Source organism: Jatropha curcas, chromosome 9 (genome assembly GCF_041381405.1).
Source record: "Jatropha curcas cultivar XTBG-Jc1 chromosome 9, XTBG_Jcur_1.0, whole genome shotgun sequence".
Classification (NCBI taxonomy): domain Eukaryota; kingdom Viridiplantae; phylum Streptophyta; class Magnoliopsida; order Malpighiales; family Euphorbiaceae; genus Jatropha; species Jatropha curcas.
The window spans coordinates 4,403,940-4,422,998 of record NC_143159.1 but is presented as its reverse complement, the minus strand read 5'-3'; the positions used below and the strand labels follow the sequence as shown (position 1 = coordinate 4,422,998).

The 19,059-nt window shown below is 31.3% G+C and overlaps 1 protein-coding gene across 4 annotated transcripts; it reads right to left on the bottom strand.

Annotated features, from left to right (window-relative positions):
• Nucleotides 1-7,110: 7,110 nt before the first annotated feature.
• LOC105630995 (phosphoglucan, water dikinase) lies at nucleotides 7,111-18,549 on the bottom strand. Of its 4 annotated transcripts, none has more exons than XM_020678080.3 (31): nucleotides 18,274-18,549; nucleotides 17,876-17,952; nucleotides 17,691-17,800; nucleotides 17,507-17,585; nucleotides 17,291-17,382; nucleotides 17,067-17,220; nucleotides 16,599-16,910; nucleotides 16,067-16,177; nucleotides 15,834-15,932; nucleotides 15,621-15,746; nucleotides 14,865-14,953; nucleotides 14,558-14,692; nucleotides 13,636-13,798; nucleotides 13,463-13,552; nucleotides 12,788-12,973; nucleotides 12,154-12,228; nucleotides 11,904-11,963; nucleotides 11,656-11,808; nucleotides 11,448-11,531; nucleotides 11,088-11,264; nucleotides 10,885-10,991; nucleotides 10,462-10,675; nucleotides 10,206-10,309; nucleotides 9,999-10,128; nucleotides 9,412-9,537; nucleotides 8,871-8,981; nucleotides 8,412-8,510; nucleotides 8,147-8,320; nucleotides 7,967-8,059; nucleotides 7,672-7,787; nucleotides 7,111-7,419 (listed from the first exon to the last, which is right to left on the bottom strand). In XM_020678080.3, the coding sequence occupies exons 2-31, from the start codon at nucleotides 17,942-17,944 to the stop codon at nucleotides 7,215-7,217; spliced, it is 3,843 nt and encodes a 1,280-aa protein (XP_020533739.1). In that variant the 5' UTR covers nucleotides 17,945-17,952; nucleotides 18,274-18,549; the 3' UTR covers nucleotides 7,111-7,214. The 4 variants fall into 4 exon arrangements, with proteins under 4 accessions (XP_020533739.1, XP_012068381.2, XP_020533738.1 ...); XM_012212991.4 differs by lacking the exon at nucleotides 18,274-18,549 and adding an exon at nucleotides 18,165-18,225; XM_020678079.3 differs by lacking the exon at nucleotides 18,274-18,549 and adding an exon at nucleotides 18,165-18,225 and having other exon boundaries at nucleotides 16,599-16,907.
• Between the last annotated feature and the right edge of the window lie 510 nt (nucleotides 18,550-19,059).

Here is a 19,059-nt window from a genome sequence, read left to right as displayed (position 1 = left end):
ATATTAAAATTTAATTCCACTTCAATAATTTCTTTTTACTTTTTGAGAATTTTTTTATTAGTTATGGCCATAATTTAAAATTGATATGTACCATATGGGTAAGTGTTTTATTAATTAAATTTTTAATTTTAGTTATTGATTTTTTTATTGAATATATATTAACAATATTTTTTATTTATTAAGAGGTATAATAAACTGAAATGGTTTTTCATAGATTATATAATAGAATAATATTTTATTAATTCGCTAAACTAGTAAGAATTCTTGTAGTTGTAACCTATTATTGGTAAATTTTTTTGATATAAACTACCGGGACCAATAAGGAAGCACAGCAATTTGTGTATCTACCTTCTATAACCGTCAAATTATGGGGGAAAAAAAAAGTTAATTCATTAAAAATGCCAACAATATAATATATTGTTTCTATATTTATTTTTAGCATAAAATTTAATATTTTACACTTTTGGTAATTTGTTTTGTACACTTTATTTTATAAAGCCTTCTATATATGAATAATTATGACCAAAACTTTGATTGGAAATGAGAGTACATAAAACCATGAATGAAGGAAAATAATAAACTTGATTTCACTTTTTTTTTTAAAAAAAAAAAAAAACTTAAGAATTTGTAATATAAATTGATATTGGCATAAGAGGTTAATCTTCCAGATAAAAATTGAATTTTCAGGTAAAAATTGATTTGTTTTCAAATAAGACAACAAAAAAAATCTTCCATAATATTGTCTCCAATATTATTTTTTCAGAAACTTGTTACAACTGACACTCGAAAAATAATTTAATATAATAAATTTTAATAGAAGAACAAACCACCGGACTCTATTGGTAAAGGAAATTTACCCGAACTTGAAGATCTAAAATCCAACCATGATCTGAAATCTCTAACTACAAGTAACCAACAATGCATCCTGCATTTCGAATTGTCAGAAAAAAAAAAAAGATCGATGTAAAAATTTCTCAATAACGAGGAATAACTCCATGAAATGAGATATATTAATAACTCGATAAGAGGGTGTCAAAAACACTCAAGATCTATCAACTATTATAGATTTGAAAAATTAAATCCAAATTTTATTACAAACGATCATAGATTTTGAAATTATTAGAAAGAAAACAAAATAAAACAAAGAAAAACGATAGTAAGAGATGAAAAAAAAACTAGAAAAATGACTAGAAAGAAAATTAAATAAAACAAAGAAAAACGATAGTGAGAGATGGAAAAAAAACTAGAAAAATGATAGTAAGAGACAGAAAGAAACCACCACCGACCGTCTACGGTCGGTGGTGGTTTAGAAACAAAAGAGTCAGAGAGAGATGACTAGGATTTTTCTGAATAAATGATGTACTCTGACTTATTTCACATTAAATACTACAATTTTCAATTTATTCATCATTTCTTTTTTTTTTTTTTTTTAGAAACTCTAATTTCATGGACCTAGAAGAAAAATAGTACATATTTTCCTTAGCATTTTTCAAACAAGTTTTTTTCCAAAAAAAAAAAAATCCTACAAAGACTAATTAATGCTCATGCCGTCCCAAAATATAACTTATTTAAGTTTTTTTCACGAGGATTAAGAAAGTAATTAATCCTCCTATATTATAACAAAAATCAACAGTAATTTGACCAATTTATCATTTATCTCAAAACCAGTACTTATTTATAAAAATATTTATTGTATCTAGTATAAATAAAGGTAACATTAAAAAATATCACTTATTACTCTCAAAATACTCAAAACGACTTATATTTTGGGACAAAGAGAATAAATGATTTACAAACAAATATCACTTTAGATGACACAATTTCAATTAGTATACATTTATATGGTTGATAACAGTATTACAGTTTTTTTTATAATTAACGGGATTAATAATATCATTTATTATTTTAAACAATAAAAAATAGTAACATTATTATTATATCTTCAAAATTTAAAACACATCAATACTCATGACTCAATATTAATTAGAAAACTAGTCGTTAGTTCGCTTCGCGCGCGAATGTCTATACATTACTTGATAATTATTATTATTAAATTAGTTTGAAGTGTCTTTAATTTGTAATTTATGTTGAAAATTCTTTTATTAATAACAATAATTCAATTAAAATTAACATAGTTATTGATTTAATGTTTTATATATAGTAAGAATGATTTCAAAACTCAAACTAAAACTCGAATTTTAATTTTAAATATAAAACTATAAAAATAAAGCATGATATCAAATTTTGAGAACCTAAATTGATTATTGATATATTTACTGAAATTTTAAAATTTTATAAATTGATAAATTACATTTTAAAAAATGCTTATAAGCATAAGTTTTTTCATTTAATCGTAACTTTTTTTTTGCCAGAAAATATAGGTCGAAAATAATTTAATTACTCTAAACATTACAATTGCATAAAGATATATACACATGTCCATTAATATTTATGAAAAAATAGTAATAAACCTACAATATTGAATACATATGTCCATTTATATTTATGGAAAAAATAATAATAAATCCTACAATATTGAAGAAATAGAAAAAGAATAAAAAAAAATCTCTTCGTTAACCAGTGATAATTGATCTACGACAGTCGATATTTTCAGTGGATGATAGCGGATTGCCTCTAGCCCTCCGATGGAAAAGAATAAGAAATGCCTCTAGCCCTCCAAGAAACTGAATAAAGACAAAACACTTTAAATAAATACTAGTTTCATAGAAACACTAAAATAAATTAGAGGAAGATAGGAAAAGGTACAAGGTGTTTATGTGATGGAGATGACTTTCTCACGCTTATATGTGTAGAGATTAGATTATATAGATTCAAATATAGTTAGCTAGATTTTAGAGTTTTAGTTGGATTGAATTAGATGAGATGATCCGATTAAATTATAGGTTTCAAAAGTTATGAATTATCGGTATTATATAATAATATTAAATTGAAAACTAATCAAAATACAGAAAAATAGGGAAAAAAATTTTAATTCTTTTAAAAAAAGAAAAATAAAATGCTGAAAAAAAAAACTTTAAATTCATATATATATATATATATATATATATATATATATATATATATATATATATATATATTCCAGTTCAATAACATGCAATTTGAAAATGATAAAACTTTTAAATCAAATCAAATTAAATTATGAACAACCCTATTGTTTTTATTTAAAGTCGTCACGATCTCAATGTCTTGTTATTCCCAACCTCCAGTCGGTCAATGGATTGGCCCATTCAACTTACAAGAAATGGGACCCTTGAGTCCAATATATAGTATATATAAACCTTAAGGAACCTTACGGTTTTTCTTTTTTTTTCAAAGAAAAAAAATACTATCAAGTGTGTTAGTCATTGACCCCGTCGGCTCAGGTCACCGGTTAGGTGTTGATGTCTCGATTTAAAACATCTCCATAGGACATACCGACCTTCCTAACATTGATGGGAGACCCTATCCCCTTTCTGCAGGATCACGTGTTGCGGTCCTCATTCCTTAATAGTTTATATAATTTATCTGTCTCGTACTAATTTAATTTTCAATTTTGACATAAATTAAATAAATATAATAAATGTGATTAAATTATAATTTTATTTAAATATTAATAGTCTCTATTTCTAGTAAAAAAATTTTAATAATTCTTATTTTATTTTAAAGTTAATTATGAAATTGACTAATATGCATTTCAATAATAATTACATTTCTGTTTTAATATTGATTAAGGGTATTAGCAAAATATTTTTTTGATAGAGATGTATGTTAAATAGGAATAGATAAAAAATTATAAATATTATACTTTTCTAAAAAAGGAAAATAAAACCATAATATGAAACAAGTAAAAAGAGGAAATTGAATTGATTATTACGAGACAAAAAGAGTATTATCTACGAGTTTAGGTTCTTGAAGATCCTCTTTGTTTATTGTCTCTGATTTGTTATGATGTTTACAATATGACTACTTTACCCCTAAAAAAATGATATTCATGATTGGAGAAAATTTATGTTTTATCAAAAGCAATAAAAATTTTAAAAACATATATATAGAAAAAAAAAATTAAAGCATGAAAAAATTGTTGTAAACTCAATATAATTGACTTTTTATAAGTTCCATTAAAATATTGTGAAAAGAACATTTTAGAGGTTCATATTTTTAATTTTTATCAAAATTTCTCAAATTTGAATTCTAAACAAAGCAAATAAAAATATGAGAACCACTTGTATATTATATACCTTATTTTAGTTTCAATATAAAAATATTATCAATTTTTTTCTGATACCTACCAACATTCGAAAACCTATTGCACTTTGATTATGTTTAGTTAAGTACTGTATGTTCCATGCAAAAGCAATTTATCCAACGCAATAATTTTTATACCCAATACTCAAATAAAAGACATTTTTTATTTACGGGCTGTGATTCGGTTGATAACGCATACTGAATATATGGGAAGAGTTATCTGGTTTAATCCCCACTAAACGCAATGAATTCGGATACCGGTAGTTTACACCAAATACGTCTTTTAACTAAGAGGAAATGAATCCGGACCGATTTATCTTTAACTAACTAACATTAATATTATTAAATCTTTGATACTTGCCACTTAGTATCACAAAATCAAAACCATGATGTTGCCTTGCCAATCCAAGTAGTAAACGTTGGAGCCATGGCCAACCTCTATACGATCATTGCCCAACTTGCGTAATATGTAGTGGTCAAACTTTCTTTGATTGGCAAAACGATGTGTTTGTGTTTGTCCAAAGTACATTTCCAAATTTCAATGGACCTACCCCAGCTTCAATCCATTTCATGTGTAACTCTATCGGTTAAATGGGTGTCTAAAACTAGCTTCAAATCAAAGTTACACATCAAAACATGATAAAAGGGAACTGATTTTCAGTCTTTGCAAGTCTTCTACAGGAGCGAAAGGACGCATGAATTGAAGATGGAATGTCCTGGATTTAGCCACTTTGGTTTGGTGTGTCTATAGCAAAATATGATTTCTTTTGGTCAACACAACTAGAGGCATACTTCATCCTTAAGGATCACTATTATGACAGCGCGTAGGTAGAGTCGTAGAGAACTACGAAAGTATTAGTCCATTTGGATGATATTTTTTATCTAATCAGATTAGAAATCGCAAAGATTTATTTGCTTTTGGACAAACAATTTACGTGAGAAATATTTTTAATTTTCCTTTTTTTGATGTTTGGATTGTTGAAGAAAATTTGTTAGTGAAAAATATTTTTCTAATTAAAGGAAAAATCAAATCATTTTAAAAGAAAATAAATTTTCTTTTTTAAAAAAGGAAAATATTTTTATTATAACCTTATAAATACACGATTATTAATTTTTAATAATTATTATCAGTCACCAACCACCGTCATCTATGCCTACTATAATTTATCGTTTTTATGTATTTTTCATAGTTAACAATATTTTAAAAAAAGAAATTTCTATAATTTCAAATATTTTTATATCCTTATAAATTATAATTTTTTAATATTTTTAATTAATTTTTAATATTGCAATCAAATCAAATGAGAAAATGAGTTGTTTTGAACATATTTTCTTAAAATATATATTTTTCAAAAATAAATTAATTTTCAGAAACATGGAGCCTAAATATCAAACAATTTGAAATATATTCTTTTGGTAAATAATTTTATAACAACCAATAGAATCTAAATATAAAAGTAACTTTTCTCTTTTATTCCTTTTTTTTTCCCTCTACATTCTACATTTTAAACAAATCTTCTTTAAACAAATCTTCTTTAGTCAAAAACTCAAAATTATTGAATGCATCTTACATATATAAAAATTAATAATCCCTCCGTCCTATTTTATTTATTTGTTATTTTTTTTATGAATGTCTCAAAATGTTTGTAAGGTTTCTAAATTTATATATATAAATAATTATTTTTCTCATAATAATCTTTATAATTGTTCATTAAATTAAATACTTTTATTAATATTTTAATGAGTTATTAAGGATAAATAAATACAAAATAATTTTATTAACTAAATTCTTAATACGTGGGTTTTGTAAAACTATGTAAAAAAATAGGGTGGAAGAAATATATATTTTATAATAGCTCTTCACATTCCCAGGCTGACGGTGTATGGTATTAGCTGACGGACAAATCAACGTAAAGAGGGAATGTTGTGTGGGACAAGTAAAAAGAAGGGAACATAAAAGAACGAATATTCTTCAATGCATTAGCCCTTCGAATTTGAATCCATGGCTACAAGGAAGCTTCTCTTTATCCATCCATTTTTAGACCCTTTTGCTTACTAATTACATTTAATTTTTTCTTTAAGGGAAAAAAAAAAAAAATTGCGGGACCCCACATGACCATTTGTGTGAAAGAAAAAGTTCCCTACATACAGTCGACAAGAAAAAGAAAGGAAAGAAAAAGTCTTCCAAAATAGGAGAATTAGACATCGAGATATGGATTGTCAAAGTCATAAACATAGAATTAAAATTTTATTTTATCAAATGAGCAATTAGCAGAGAAAAAAAAGGGGATTATGACTTTAAAAATTCATCATTTCATCGTCACTTTATACCTCAAAAAGCTAAGGCAAATTATCTTCAAGATATTCTGAATTTTCATCTTTTATTAATTAATTAATGTTTTTCTTCTGATTTGCACGTGATATTTAAGTAAAATCCTTCTATAGTGACCGCGATTTTACGATCCAACTCTGACTTTACAGATAAAATTTCAGTCCGCTTTCGCTGATCCAACCGTTTGTTAGTATTAATTATGTTCTTTTCTTGTATCTATTTTTGTTTAATCAAAGGAGGAACAAAAAAATTTACAGCTACAAATTTCTCATAACAACCGGTTGGATTTACAGCTAATCCAACCGTTTGTTAGTATTAATTATGTTTTTTTCTTGTATCTATTTTTGTTTAATCAAAGGAGGAACAAAAAAGATTTACAGCTACAAATTTCTCATGACAGGATTCCAGATGGGAAATGAATTCCTCTCTCTTTTTTTTTTTTTTTTTTTTCCTTGTTGTTTCTCAGCTGTCAACATGGAATCTATTTCCTCCAAATATAATTAAAGAAATGCAATCATGATAATCATCTCACAGGAAACACAAACACAATGTGTATTTATTAAACATTAAAAATATTACATAAATTTAGAAGATACATAAATTGAGAACAGAAGATCATAGACTGTCTGCAATAGTACTAGATTTGTGGTCTTGCCTGAACTACATATACGACTCCATCTTTTACTACCCCTTCAATATTCTGAGAGCAACCATAAAGGCGTTCTATGATTTTTCCTGCCTCTGCAATTTTTGAGAAGATTGATATTTGAAAAGTCTTATCCACTATCATTCGATCCCTGGAGTAGTTTAATACAATTTTCTTCGCTTCATCCATGATCACGCTGCATTCATTGCAATATTAGAACATGTGAAGCAAGATTTTGAATTTTTCAATTGATGAAGGAGAACCCAGCATGATATTGTTGTATGTACAAATTTATTATCACGAAGAAAGATAAAAAAATTTCCGTTAAGAAGGGGACTAATATGCAAGAAAAGACTGCACAGGGGCTGCAACCGTCCAGAAATGAAGGGCATGAAAAGTAAATTAAATTGTTAACACATAACATTCAAATGGAACTCCAGAAACATACCTGTCATATAGCCCAGCTCCTGCATATCCTTCCAGATCTTCGGCATTTGAGTCTGATCTGAATATAACAGACTGCTTACTGTATAGTCCTACATTCTTGCTTGGATAACCAGTAACCTGAAATTCATATTCACCGGTTACGTTTTCAATAGATGGAGAGATTAATATTCAAGTTCAAAGGGTACACTCTGTAAATGAATTGCTATAGCTCACTAAAGTAAAAGCCAGTTCAAATTAATGTCATTCATCCAGGTACAGAGGGCATCTGATAAGACATGAGAAATACTTGGACTTACAATGGGAAACTTAAGATTGCTTTTTTTGGTAATGAAGCTCATAGCTCGCCCTGGATATGCACCCACCAAAGTCTCTCCCAGGCCCTTCACAATCTGTATGTTTGCATGAACATAAATTAAGAGATGAAGCGTGTGGCTATGGCAGTCTACTTGAAATGAGAGCAGAAAGGGAAGGCATACCTCAGTATATATCTCTGAAGAATCCCCCGATATGGGATTCTTTGTGTGCATGACAAAAGCATAGTCACCACAAATGACTTCTTGAACCAGTACAGCCATGCGTATATTATCATGATTCAAGTTAGCTTTCCTACAACTAACATAAGCTCTTTCATTCCACTTTGAAGCCCAAACCTGGAATAATATATTAAACCTCATGACACTGAAATGATGCAAAAAGTTTTATGCATTATAATTCACATAAAAGAGATTTTAAAAGCAACACCTTCTTTATCGCTTGCCAAGCTTGCTCCCATCTTTTTTCACCCTCATCACCAGGCCAAGGTATTCTCAAGCTTCTCATTTTGCTCTTAAGTTCATAGGTCTACCCAAATTAAAGAACAAACAAACAAGGAAGCACTTAATTTGGGTAGAACTAGGATCAGTATATAAAAAAATGATAATTGTCTCTAGAAGACACTAAGAAGCAAAAGAATAACCAACAAAGGTTGTTTGGGAAACCAGATGAAAGAAAAATGGACAAAGACATTTTCTTCACTTAAATTGTGTGGGAAATATTTTGTTTTACTTTTGCCAAATGTAATAATTGAATTTAAAATATAGAATAATTTTCCTCTTAAATTGATATGGTTGACACCAGCAAGGATAACTATAAACAAGAAGTGAATATATACAGGAGATAAGTTTATACAGTAAGTTCTCAATCTCAACCATAAAAAATTACCAAAGACAAAGGTGCCCTCATATTTTGAATGGCATCTTGTATCACTTGAAGTTTTGTAAGGTCACCACCCAGTACAGATCTGTAAAAGCCAGAAATTCTGCTTGCTATATCCTGAAAATAGGTTATCAGATATCCATTAGTATATATAAAACAGCCAACTCATTTACAGGGCTTAATTATAAGAGAGCAGTAACTATTAAAGCTACAAAAATTCAGTTCTACTGAAGAAAACACGGATATTTGTCATTGTAGTGGTTTAACTTCAGGCCATCAACCTTCCAATTGTTAACATTTCTATCAGGCTATACAGAATTATGAATATTCATGTTCTCCCAAGTATTTAAAAGGAAGGAGGTTGAAGACTGATATCTGAGTTCTATTTCTATACATGCATTTCAAAGCAGAGGAAGATGAATATGTATTGAAATTAAACATTATCATGACAATTCATTCAACTATAAGACATGCAAAATCATAATTGTGTATAAAGATTAAAGGGCCATGAGGAATAGCAAAATGTCTCCTTGGAAAAGTGATCTACCTTGTTAATGTCTTCTGACAGAACAGCCTCAAAGGTTCCAAATGGGAGAGCAACTGAAAGTGGAATTCTAATCCATGATGGTACCCTTTCTCTTAAAAATTTGATATTGCAAGATTTCGCACCAACCTATATTTGAAATAAGGTCACCAGAATCACATCAAATTGAGGCTTTCACTGAGAACTTATGGAGCAATGTAAATAATTCGTCACTTGATGGATGTGCAAGTACTGATTTTTCAAAATTTCTAGTACGAGAGAACACCTCTGCCTTGTACTTCGTCCCAAAAGAGTGGCAATAGCAAGATAATAACAGTTAACTAATCTTCAGAAGAAAGACATTGACATAGCGATGGAAGCATAAAAAAAAAACCAAGAACAACAGCATATTTTGATAGTGCATCTGTAATAATTAATAAATATTAAGCAGGAGGAGCCTGTATCAGTAAGCATTCAATGGATCATGCTTGCTTTAAAGAATAATTAATTAGCTTGTTCTCATCTACAACTTCACATAATTACACGCACTGAGGTGATAAATAAGGAAATAACTACCTAAATACAGAGTTGCATAATCACCATGTTCATACCATCTCAGCAGTGAACTCCTCGACCGCAATAGCATATTTCCCACAGAAATTCTTCCTTTTAAAAGTTACTGCTCGTGGAATGGTGGTAGAAACAGAAGGATTAAGCAATGAATTTGAGCCACTGACATCACTGCAAATGAGCAAGAAACACATGTTTTTTAAGTTAATGGGAGAATATAATAGTTAAGCATATACCCAAGAGGCTACCTGATAACCAAATCCATGGACTTCATGCTTATAGATATGGCTTTTCCTTCCTTCAGCTTGAGATTCCTAAGAACATTCTGATCAAAACATGTGGCAAAGCATACCTGTTGCATACTGCTTTAGTTACATCACATGTTGGTTTTCTTTAACTGAGAAATACGGATTAGATGGCATTCCAAATACAGCAAAAATTGCTTACAACATCATAGATGAAATTTCAAAATAGATGCATAATAAATGATGAAAGGTTACATACCTTATTATTCCTTGCTCTAATAGAGACATGTGATAGAATGTCTGGCATATCAGGTGTTAATACGGCCACAACTCCATCGGGAATCTCTTCCTCCCCAGTTACTCTATTTGCAATAATAACAGTTGGTCTTCTGTAAACTTTACTCTGAATGGATATCAATTCATTAACAGAAGTTACAAAACCACACACTTCCACTGGGCTAATAACCTGCCAACTGTCCTGCACAAACTTTATTGCATCAAGTCCAAACCCCATAAACTGTCAGAAAAAGATATGTAAGCCATCTTGAGGAAATTTTGCAATTAAAAATGCTTGGGACATGCCAAACAAACTTAAATTTGAGAATGGACAATTCAAAAACAAGCTCAGATAAAATCTCAAATTAATCCAATGTACAATTAGTGGGTTGTATAGAATTCTTACCAGCCTAGGTTTGCAAGTTTTCTGAGAATGGGATCAAAACGATTGATGAGCATTGACAGAGTAGCTGCTGACCCTGCCCTGATTAACTCTTCTGTGAAAGTATCAATCTGACACCAGTACAAAAATACAACTTAAAGAAAAAGAGAGAGAGATAGATTCGTAGAAAGACATCCCATAAAAAGTTCAAAATGAGTTTAACTCACCACCGATTTCTGAATACTAAGCAAATTACCAAGATACTGTGCACTGGGCTGTACTTTTTTCTGGTAGTTCAGAGACCTATCCGCAAGTATCAGCTGCAATCGATCAAGAACAGCCTTTGCTTGTAATGCCCATTGACCATCATTTGGTTTATATGATTCACGGACACAGTACCAGTCCTTAAAGAGCAGCAGAACATCAACATTTGGAGAACACAGCTCCAGTAAGATTTGAAACTCATGAAACTAACCAACTATCAAGTTGATTACAAGAAAAATTTCACACGCACACACACACATTAAGAAATTAGAAGTATAGATAAAAAAAAAGGCAAAAGCATTGAAGCCAAAGGAAGGACATACCTTTGTGCAATAAATGAGGTCTTCATTGTTGACAGTTGACAGGCATAAATTTTCAAGCATCAAGGTCAGGTAGAACAAAATATCCTTCAATGAGAACGAAATGACAAATCATTTTTATCATCTTGCACAGATGCTTTTTTTATTGCATGAATATGAAAGTTAAAAGTTAGTCCAATGAAATATGTGGCAATATGAGTGGAAAATTTACTGGCAGCAGGTCCAAGCTGAGATCTTTCAGTCCCCTTTCCATTGTTGTTCTAACTGCAGAATCCAATGCAAGATCAAGGAAGAGTAAATCTTTTGCTCTTCCATTAGATGTGAGCAAAGCAGGATGCAGTTCAATGCGAGATTCCAATAACTTCTGAAAATAAATTCAAATCATTTAAGAATACTTCTCTTTTTTAAAAAAAAAAAAATAAACAAATAAATTGCAAAATTTGTTTGCAAACTAATAACCTCCATAAGTGAACCAATATTTCCATCAGCTGCATGTGCTCTGACAAAGTTCAAATAGTCCTGCCATTTGTCAAAATAAACAAGACAAGCTAAGTTAAATATCATCTGCAATTCAGATTTCATCGACAGTATAGATTCATGCATTCACATGTGCTATGAACAGACACACATCTCTATATTATAATCATATATATCACCAAAATGCAATTACACAAACCAAAAGTCATTAAATGAAAGAATAGATGCTCACCTGCAATTTCAGGGACAAATTGCCACCCATACAAGTTTCAATGGCAGATTCAAAGTCAGCACCTGAGTGAACAGCCTGAGGCATTTTTATACAAGTAATGAGAAATGAAGAGACATTAATGTATGATTGGATCAGATCAAATAAATAAGAGAAGACTAGTGAATGATAAGTACATCATGCCTGTACCTCAATTCTGAGACGAAGGACATATACAGAATTGGACCATCACTTCACTAGAATTTTGTCTAGATGACATAGTTGTGCAAGGACATGATATCATTAAGCTAAATATAAATAATACTCATGTTGTAGTTAAGTCATTGCAAATATTCTATCCTGATAGGTAAGCTTCCGTGTTTATGGAGTGCACTAAATAGCGGTCATCATTAATGGCAAGCATAAATGCATAAATATTTTATAAAGGATATGAATTCTGTGAAAAAGAAAAAAAGGGTCATCCTCCCTCCAAATCTTTAGATTTTCTGCATGCTATTAATACATGGAAAAACTTTTCCTAAGGAGAAGGGAGGAAAATAATAATCACATATAAAGAAACAATCATGACAAAATCAGTCTTGTCGATAGATGGCAGGGAAAACATAATAAAAGGGCAAACAAGCACTATGCAGTTTACCTTTAATGATTTCAAGTACATTGTAAGGTCACGTATGAGACCTTCCTTAGCATCAGTACTGAAACGAGGTTCTGAAACAATTGGACGGTCATAACTAGCTAGTTTTTCCCTCATCAGACCATTTGCATTTAATGTTTTCCAATAAGCATCAATTCTGAAGCCACATCTTATATAATTTAAGAGAGCCTGTCAAAAAAGAAAAGAAGTGTTGATCATAAGATTAACCCAAAGAACAAGCTTTCAGCTAGTCTAAATCTTACATTAGATTATTGGTACCTCTTCCATGCTGGGAAGGAGTAGTTTACTGTTTACATCGTAAGGGGAACCTACACTTGATGCCAAATACTAGACCTAACTCCATAGAATACAAAACACAAAAAATAGCTTTGCAACTATAATAGCTATCATCTATTTTTCAGAGTTAACCAATGTACTAGTATGCATGAAGACATGAAGCATAATATATTTTGTACTAAATATGACAATTGCATTTTCATATTAGTTTGTATAAATAAACTGATAGAGTTTTGTCTTGGATATCATGCATATAAATCTTAAACACATAAATATTAATGGGGGATCGCCCAATCTCATGACTGAATTATGCAGTCTGGTAGACTGGCAATGACAATTGATGGCTGCACTTGCAGAACAGAAATTAATAAACCAGCATACCTCGCAAATTATTACATCATCTGGACTGCTGTTATTATGCAACTTTTGGTGCCACTCCTCCATCATGCCAGTCTTGCAACCATTATTTCTCTGATGGTGGAAAAGCAGGGAGATCATGATTTTGCAAGTTTGATACAAGACATACAATTTGCACATTAGATTTAAAAATATACCTGAATCACAAGAATTTCATCACGGATTCTCTGACCAACATCCCCTTGCCCTCCGCGTCCAACACATAACATAATCAGTCTCACAATTTCTCTATCATTTGGCTGGGTCAAGTATATCTTTTGCAGTAAATTGGTGAACTTATCTTGAGCTTCACTAATTTCACTGCAGAACCAACACAAACTACACCATAAGACATTTCTTTCATGTTACTGTTCTACCTTTCCTTATCACATATGCAAAACTAGAGTGCATACAATAAAAGGGGAAAAAAAAAAAGTGACAGACAAGCTTTTTGTACAAGACAGGAAAAAAAAAAACCCAAAAAACCAGTTAGTTATTATTCATGAACGCCATTGACTTTACTTGGCAAACATCTCCCTGTTTTCTTACTAACTATTTTGGTTAATGAAGAGAAGGAAGCTAAGTGAAACTCTATAAAGACCCTGCTAAACTTGTGCATTCATTTTTTGATCCTACTGTAATAGAAATTAAAGAAAATTGTTAACTAGACATTAGAAAAAATTATTTGACATATCTGAAGAATATGGCATAGATACTTAATTTTGTTTGGTTGCGCAGCTAAACAACACCCTTGCCCCAGAGTATGCTTTCTGCCCAATAAAAGACTCCTAGAGAAGGATCACTGACTCTAATGAACCATTAGAAAATGCACAACATAATGAACAAGGTCTACAAAATAGTAGAATTCAAAATCCTAACTTCTATGCAAATATATCTTTAAGTAATAAAGAAAATGAAAAGATGAAAAAGCAGATTATAGCAAGTTCCTGAAACTTTGATTTATTATTGCTCTATGCACTTGAAAAATTGGACGCGCATAAGTTTCCAGATAAGAGACCTAATACCAGGAGGCAAGATAAGCCGTGGAAGTTTTTATTAGAGCTAAGATCAAAATTGTACCGAGGTTTTACGTTGTAGTTTTTGTTCCATATAAGATGCCTGCAGGCCATGAACCTCAACCAGACCAATATTCCAATAAGGCCCAGCTCCCCTTCAGATTTACAACGTTCTGTCAATTCTGCTGCAATGTTGAACCTGCGTACATCAGTAAATCAGCAAGCATATACTTGGTGAACAAACCATATAAAAAGAGGCGCTGCAAATAGTTTATTCGTCTTTACCTACCAAAATTACATTTCTTGATTATTCTGTCTTAGTGACATATATATAAAATAAAATAGAATATGCTAAAATATCTTAACCAGACCTATGCATCAATGATCTTTCAGCCTCATTTTCTCTTTGATATATTTCATCAAGTAACCATTTAAGAATATCTTTCACAGTCCCATCAGCCTGCAAATAATATGCATAAATTTTACATGAACAATCTCACTATCTGCAGAAACAAGTGCTCAGAAAATGACAGTCTGCAACAGGGTACATAGAAGGTAAAGTGCTCTTTTGATGGAATCAAAAGTAAGTCACCTTCCAGAATAACAGAATAGAGAGCTTCAATATACTTCAGGGATAAAAATTTCTTTATATTATCAAGATTATTGACAATAAAACGGAGCTATTAATGGGAACTGGCGCAACCATTTGTCGTAGCTAAAATAATATTTAAAAAGGAAATATATAGAAATGTTTTTTTTTTTTTTTGTGGCACTATTATGGCTTCAATATTTTGGTAAATTTTTGAGATCAAATGTTATTGCAATCAGCCTAAATGAAAATCTTCTCATTCGTTACTATTTCTCAATTTCATTTCCTGGTGTGTAACAGAAAATTTTACTAGTCGCTCATTAAAATTAACACGCACTGCCATACCAAATTGATCCTCAAGTTCTAGCTTGAGGCTGCATACCTTTTGTTTTATCCTTCCCTTCTCTCTCTTCTCCTTCACCCCCCACCCCACCCCATCCCACCCCAAAAAAAAAAGTGTGGCCGCAAGGTTTCAATAGCAAGTAAAGTATATTGAGAAAGCAAAGCTGTTAATTCGAGATCAGAGAATGAACAGTACCTTTCCACTTATTGGCTTCAAGACAACGGAGAAATTTGCCCCATTGTTTTTTATCCAAGATCCACCGGCCCAGATCACAAATTGAATACCCAAGAAATTTCTTTGCTGCAAATTGATATCTACAAGCTTTTTTGTGTGTGTGTTTATAGGCATTAGTTCAAAGCACTATGTTTGCATATGTTACATGAACAGAAGCATGATTCAATAACAGACCTGAAAGGATTCTTTCCCTGTTGATATTTCTGTGAAATAAGTCTGACATGCGCGAGCAACAAGTTTTGATCTTTCAGGTAATATTTCTGATGGAGGGGCCTAAAAGCAGCAAGGAATTGACAATGACGTAATGACATTCACACAACAGGATAGCTTTTGGAAAATAAGATATCATGGTCATTAAGTTTGCATGCTTTAGATATAAAAATAAGGAAGCAAGCAAAGAAATTCACCAGCCATTCCCCTGGAGACAGCTTTGATACACCCCAATGCAGAACCATAGTACCTTTTGCTTTCACAGCTACTAAGATGTGAAGGTCACTCTTAATAGTTTTAGTAAGGACCTGCGAGCATCAAGAATTTAAGAGACATTCAAACAGTGAGTTATTATCCTTTTTGAAGGCATCAGAATTGATCAATTGGACTCATCTATATAAGGTAATATTGGAATTCATTCCATAAGAAATTAGCCAATTTCATTCAATTATCAAATGACGCTGAAATCCATCTATTAATAAAGCCTGCACAATAACGTACACCATTTTCAACAAGTTGTGATGGTTGAGAATACTTTACACATCAGTACTAATGAACAACTCTTTTCATAAAATAAAAACAGTGTTTAAAATCCGAAACTCATAACAAACGTCAAATTCCAAAGTATTACAATGTCATAACACGAACCACAAATTGACAAAAGAACGTCATCACAAGAATCCTTCTCTGTCAAAATAATGTAAAATTTTTAATTCAAAGAATACTAACCACTATATCATGGTCACTGACACGATAACTCTGCCTCGATACTACTTTTTCTCCTCTAGAACTTCTATCTACAAGATCCATTAAAGTTGAAGAAGGCAAGTTTGTGCTTTTGGCGTGGCCAACAGAATGTTCATGCAACCACTGATCAACATCATGTCTTCTCCATTGAGAAGGTACTCCACTTCTAGATTTCCCTCTAGTATCAGTAATTGTTTTGGCACTTGCTAACATGTAACTACCTTGTGACTCGTTCAATGGCATTCCTTTAGTCAAATGACTTCGGAGCTCTCTCGCAGCATCTTCATCATCCTGCTGCAAAAAAAGAAATAATGATGATTCGCAGAAAAGAAAGATAATTGCAACAAATATCATGAGATTAATTCAGCAACCACAAAGTTTGATACTGAACCAAACCATTGGCCAAATTGAAAGAATAGGATATCCAGAGGAATAGCAAATAAAAAGAACCTTTTGTTGTTCTGGAGTGCTATTTGGCCTGCCCTTACTTTCCCAGATTTGATATGCCTTCCGCTCTATCATATCTTTTGAAATAGGTGGATGATCAATACTTTCATCATATTCTGGTATATCAATTCGGAAATTCCCATTGTTCAATTTCAACCTAGAAAAAGTAAGTGAAAAAGAATTCATTAGAATTTAGAAACAACTACAAGTTAAAGGAAACAACTAACCATCTATTGGAGCTGCCATCTTTGATGACGAATTCTATAGCATGAAACTTAGAGTCCTGTATCTCAATATTAACGACATATAATTCTCCATTCTGCCAATTAAACAAAGAATTTCACCAACCAGAGGTTAAGTACAGGTTTTTACTTCTTACATCAGCTGTATCACAAGTATCCAAAATGAAAATACAAATAGCCAAATTCATAATCAAGTTACACCTTTGTAAATGGCGTCTGTAATGCACCTTGCTTATAAGATTTTGTTCCTGAGGATTGCTCAGTAGGGATATACCAATTCCTGTAGAGGAAATGAAATTTCAGTTGTTAAAAAAAGAGGGGAGAAAAAAGAAGCCACAGAAAAAAAAAAAAAAAAAAAAAAAAGATTTTGGAGTTTTGGCTTTACGGGTTTCCACGATAAACACAACCCCAGTGAAGAATCCAAGTCCTTGTACAGTTCTTAAGCTGAAGTTCAATTCTCACATTATGTCCATTCAAAGAGCCTGACGCATTTATCTGAAAAAAAAAGCCTCAGTTTCCACATAAGAACAATCAATTGTAGCTTTTCTTGTCACAAATAGAAGCTATTACCTGAAGTTGCATGCCATCTACGAGCTGGAAATGTTGAACTCGGGGAGCCTTGGAAGAAGCCGATGCCATAACAGCAACTGTTTATGCATACACGATTAATAAAAAATACGGATACAAAAGACAACAAATAGCTAGAAGATAGGAAAATTTTTAAAAAGAAATACATCCAATCAAATTTTTAAGCAGTTGATATCGTTGTGCCTTAGTTTTGCATTTAGTAGACGAACATAAGCTTTAGGTCCTTTCATATTATAATTTTTAACCTTATTTGCTCTCTTTCTTTTATTACCAGGTTTTAGAACATGGAGCATGAAATACAAACTATTTGCTCCATTGATGTCAATTTATAATTTATTTGAACCAAAAAGCTACAGAGAAAAAAGGAGGAACGGGATTACGCTTTCTTAAGAGATGTTGAATTCGATTTCTGAATTACAGCAGCAAAGGTGTCAGGATTTTAGGATCGGATTCTAATTCTATATTTTGAGAAATAAAAGGCAAAGCCCACGCTTTCCAATCCTCAGAAAAAAAGGCCCCCACATTTGAAAGTAATGATAATATTCACCACTGAGAAAAATATGGATTCTGAAGTCGACATTGACGATGGAGAATTAGAGAGACTGTGAGAGCAGTGCAAAAATCCAGCAGCTACTTGCTACTACCCGATCAACCTAACAACGGCTTAACTCCGCGCGCGCGCTTTCGCGCGTATCCAGCATGTTTTTTTAATGTTTTTTTTTTAAAGCATCCGATAGAATTAACGGTGCGATTTTATTCAAGAAGAGCGGAGCGGGTTGATGCGTTTCGTTCACGCTCGCGCATTACCTGGTAAAAATGGTGATCCCTTAAACGCTGCGTTTGATCTAAGCAGTCTACTTTTTTTTTTTTGGGCCACAAAATATCATAAAAAATAATGATCGTCTCGTGGAATGGTAGTTCAATCATATTAGTTTAATTTTTAATTTTAATTTTTTTTTAAACAGAAGTTATTATATAATCTTAAATCTAATTATTTAGGGAGGATTCCAAAAATTACAATAATAGAACCTTTGAGGAGGGATAGAACCTTTTTCAAGGGCCTCAGACTTTGCTGCCAAGACAAGCTATCATTGGCAATGTTAATTTAAATTTAAATGAGAAATAATTATTTCATGAAATTATAAATTTTATATCAATAAGCTAAG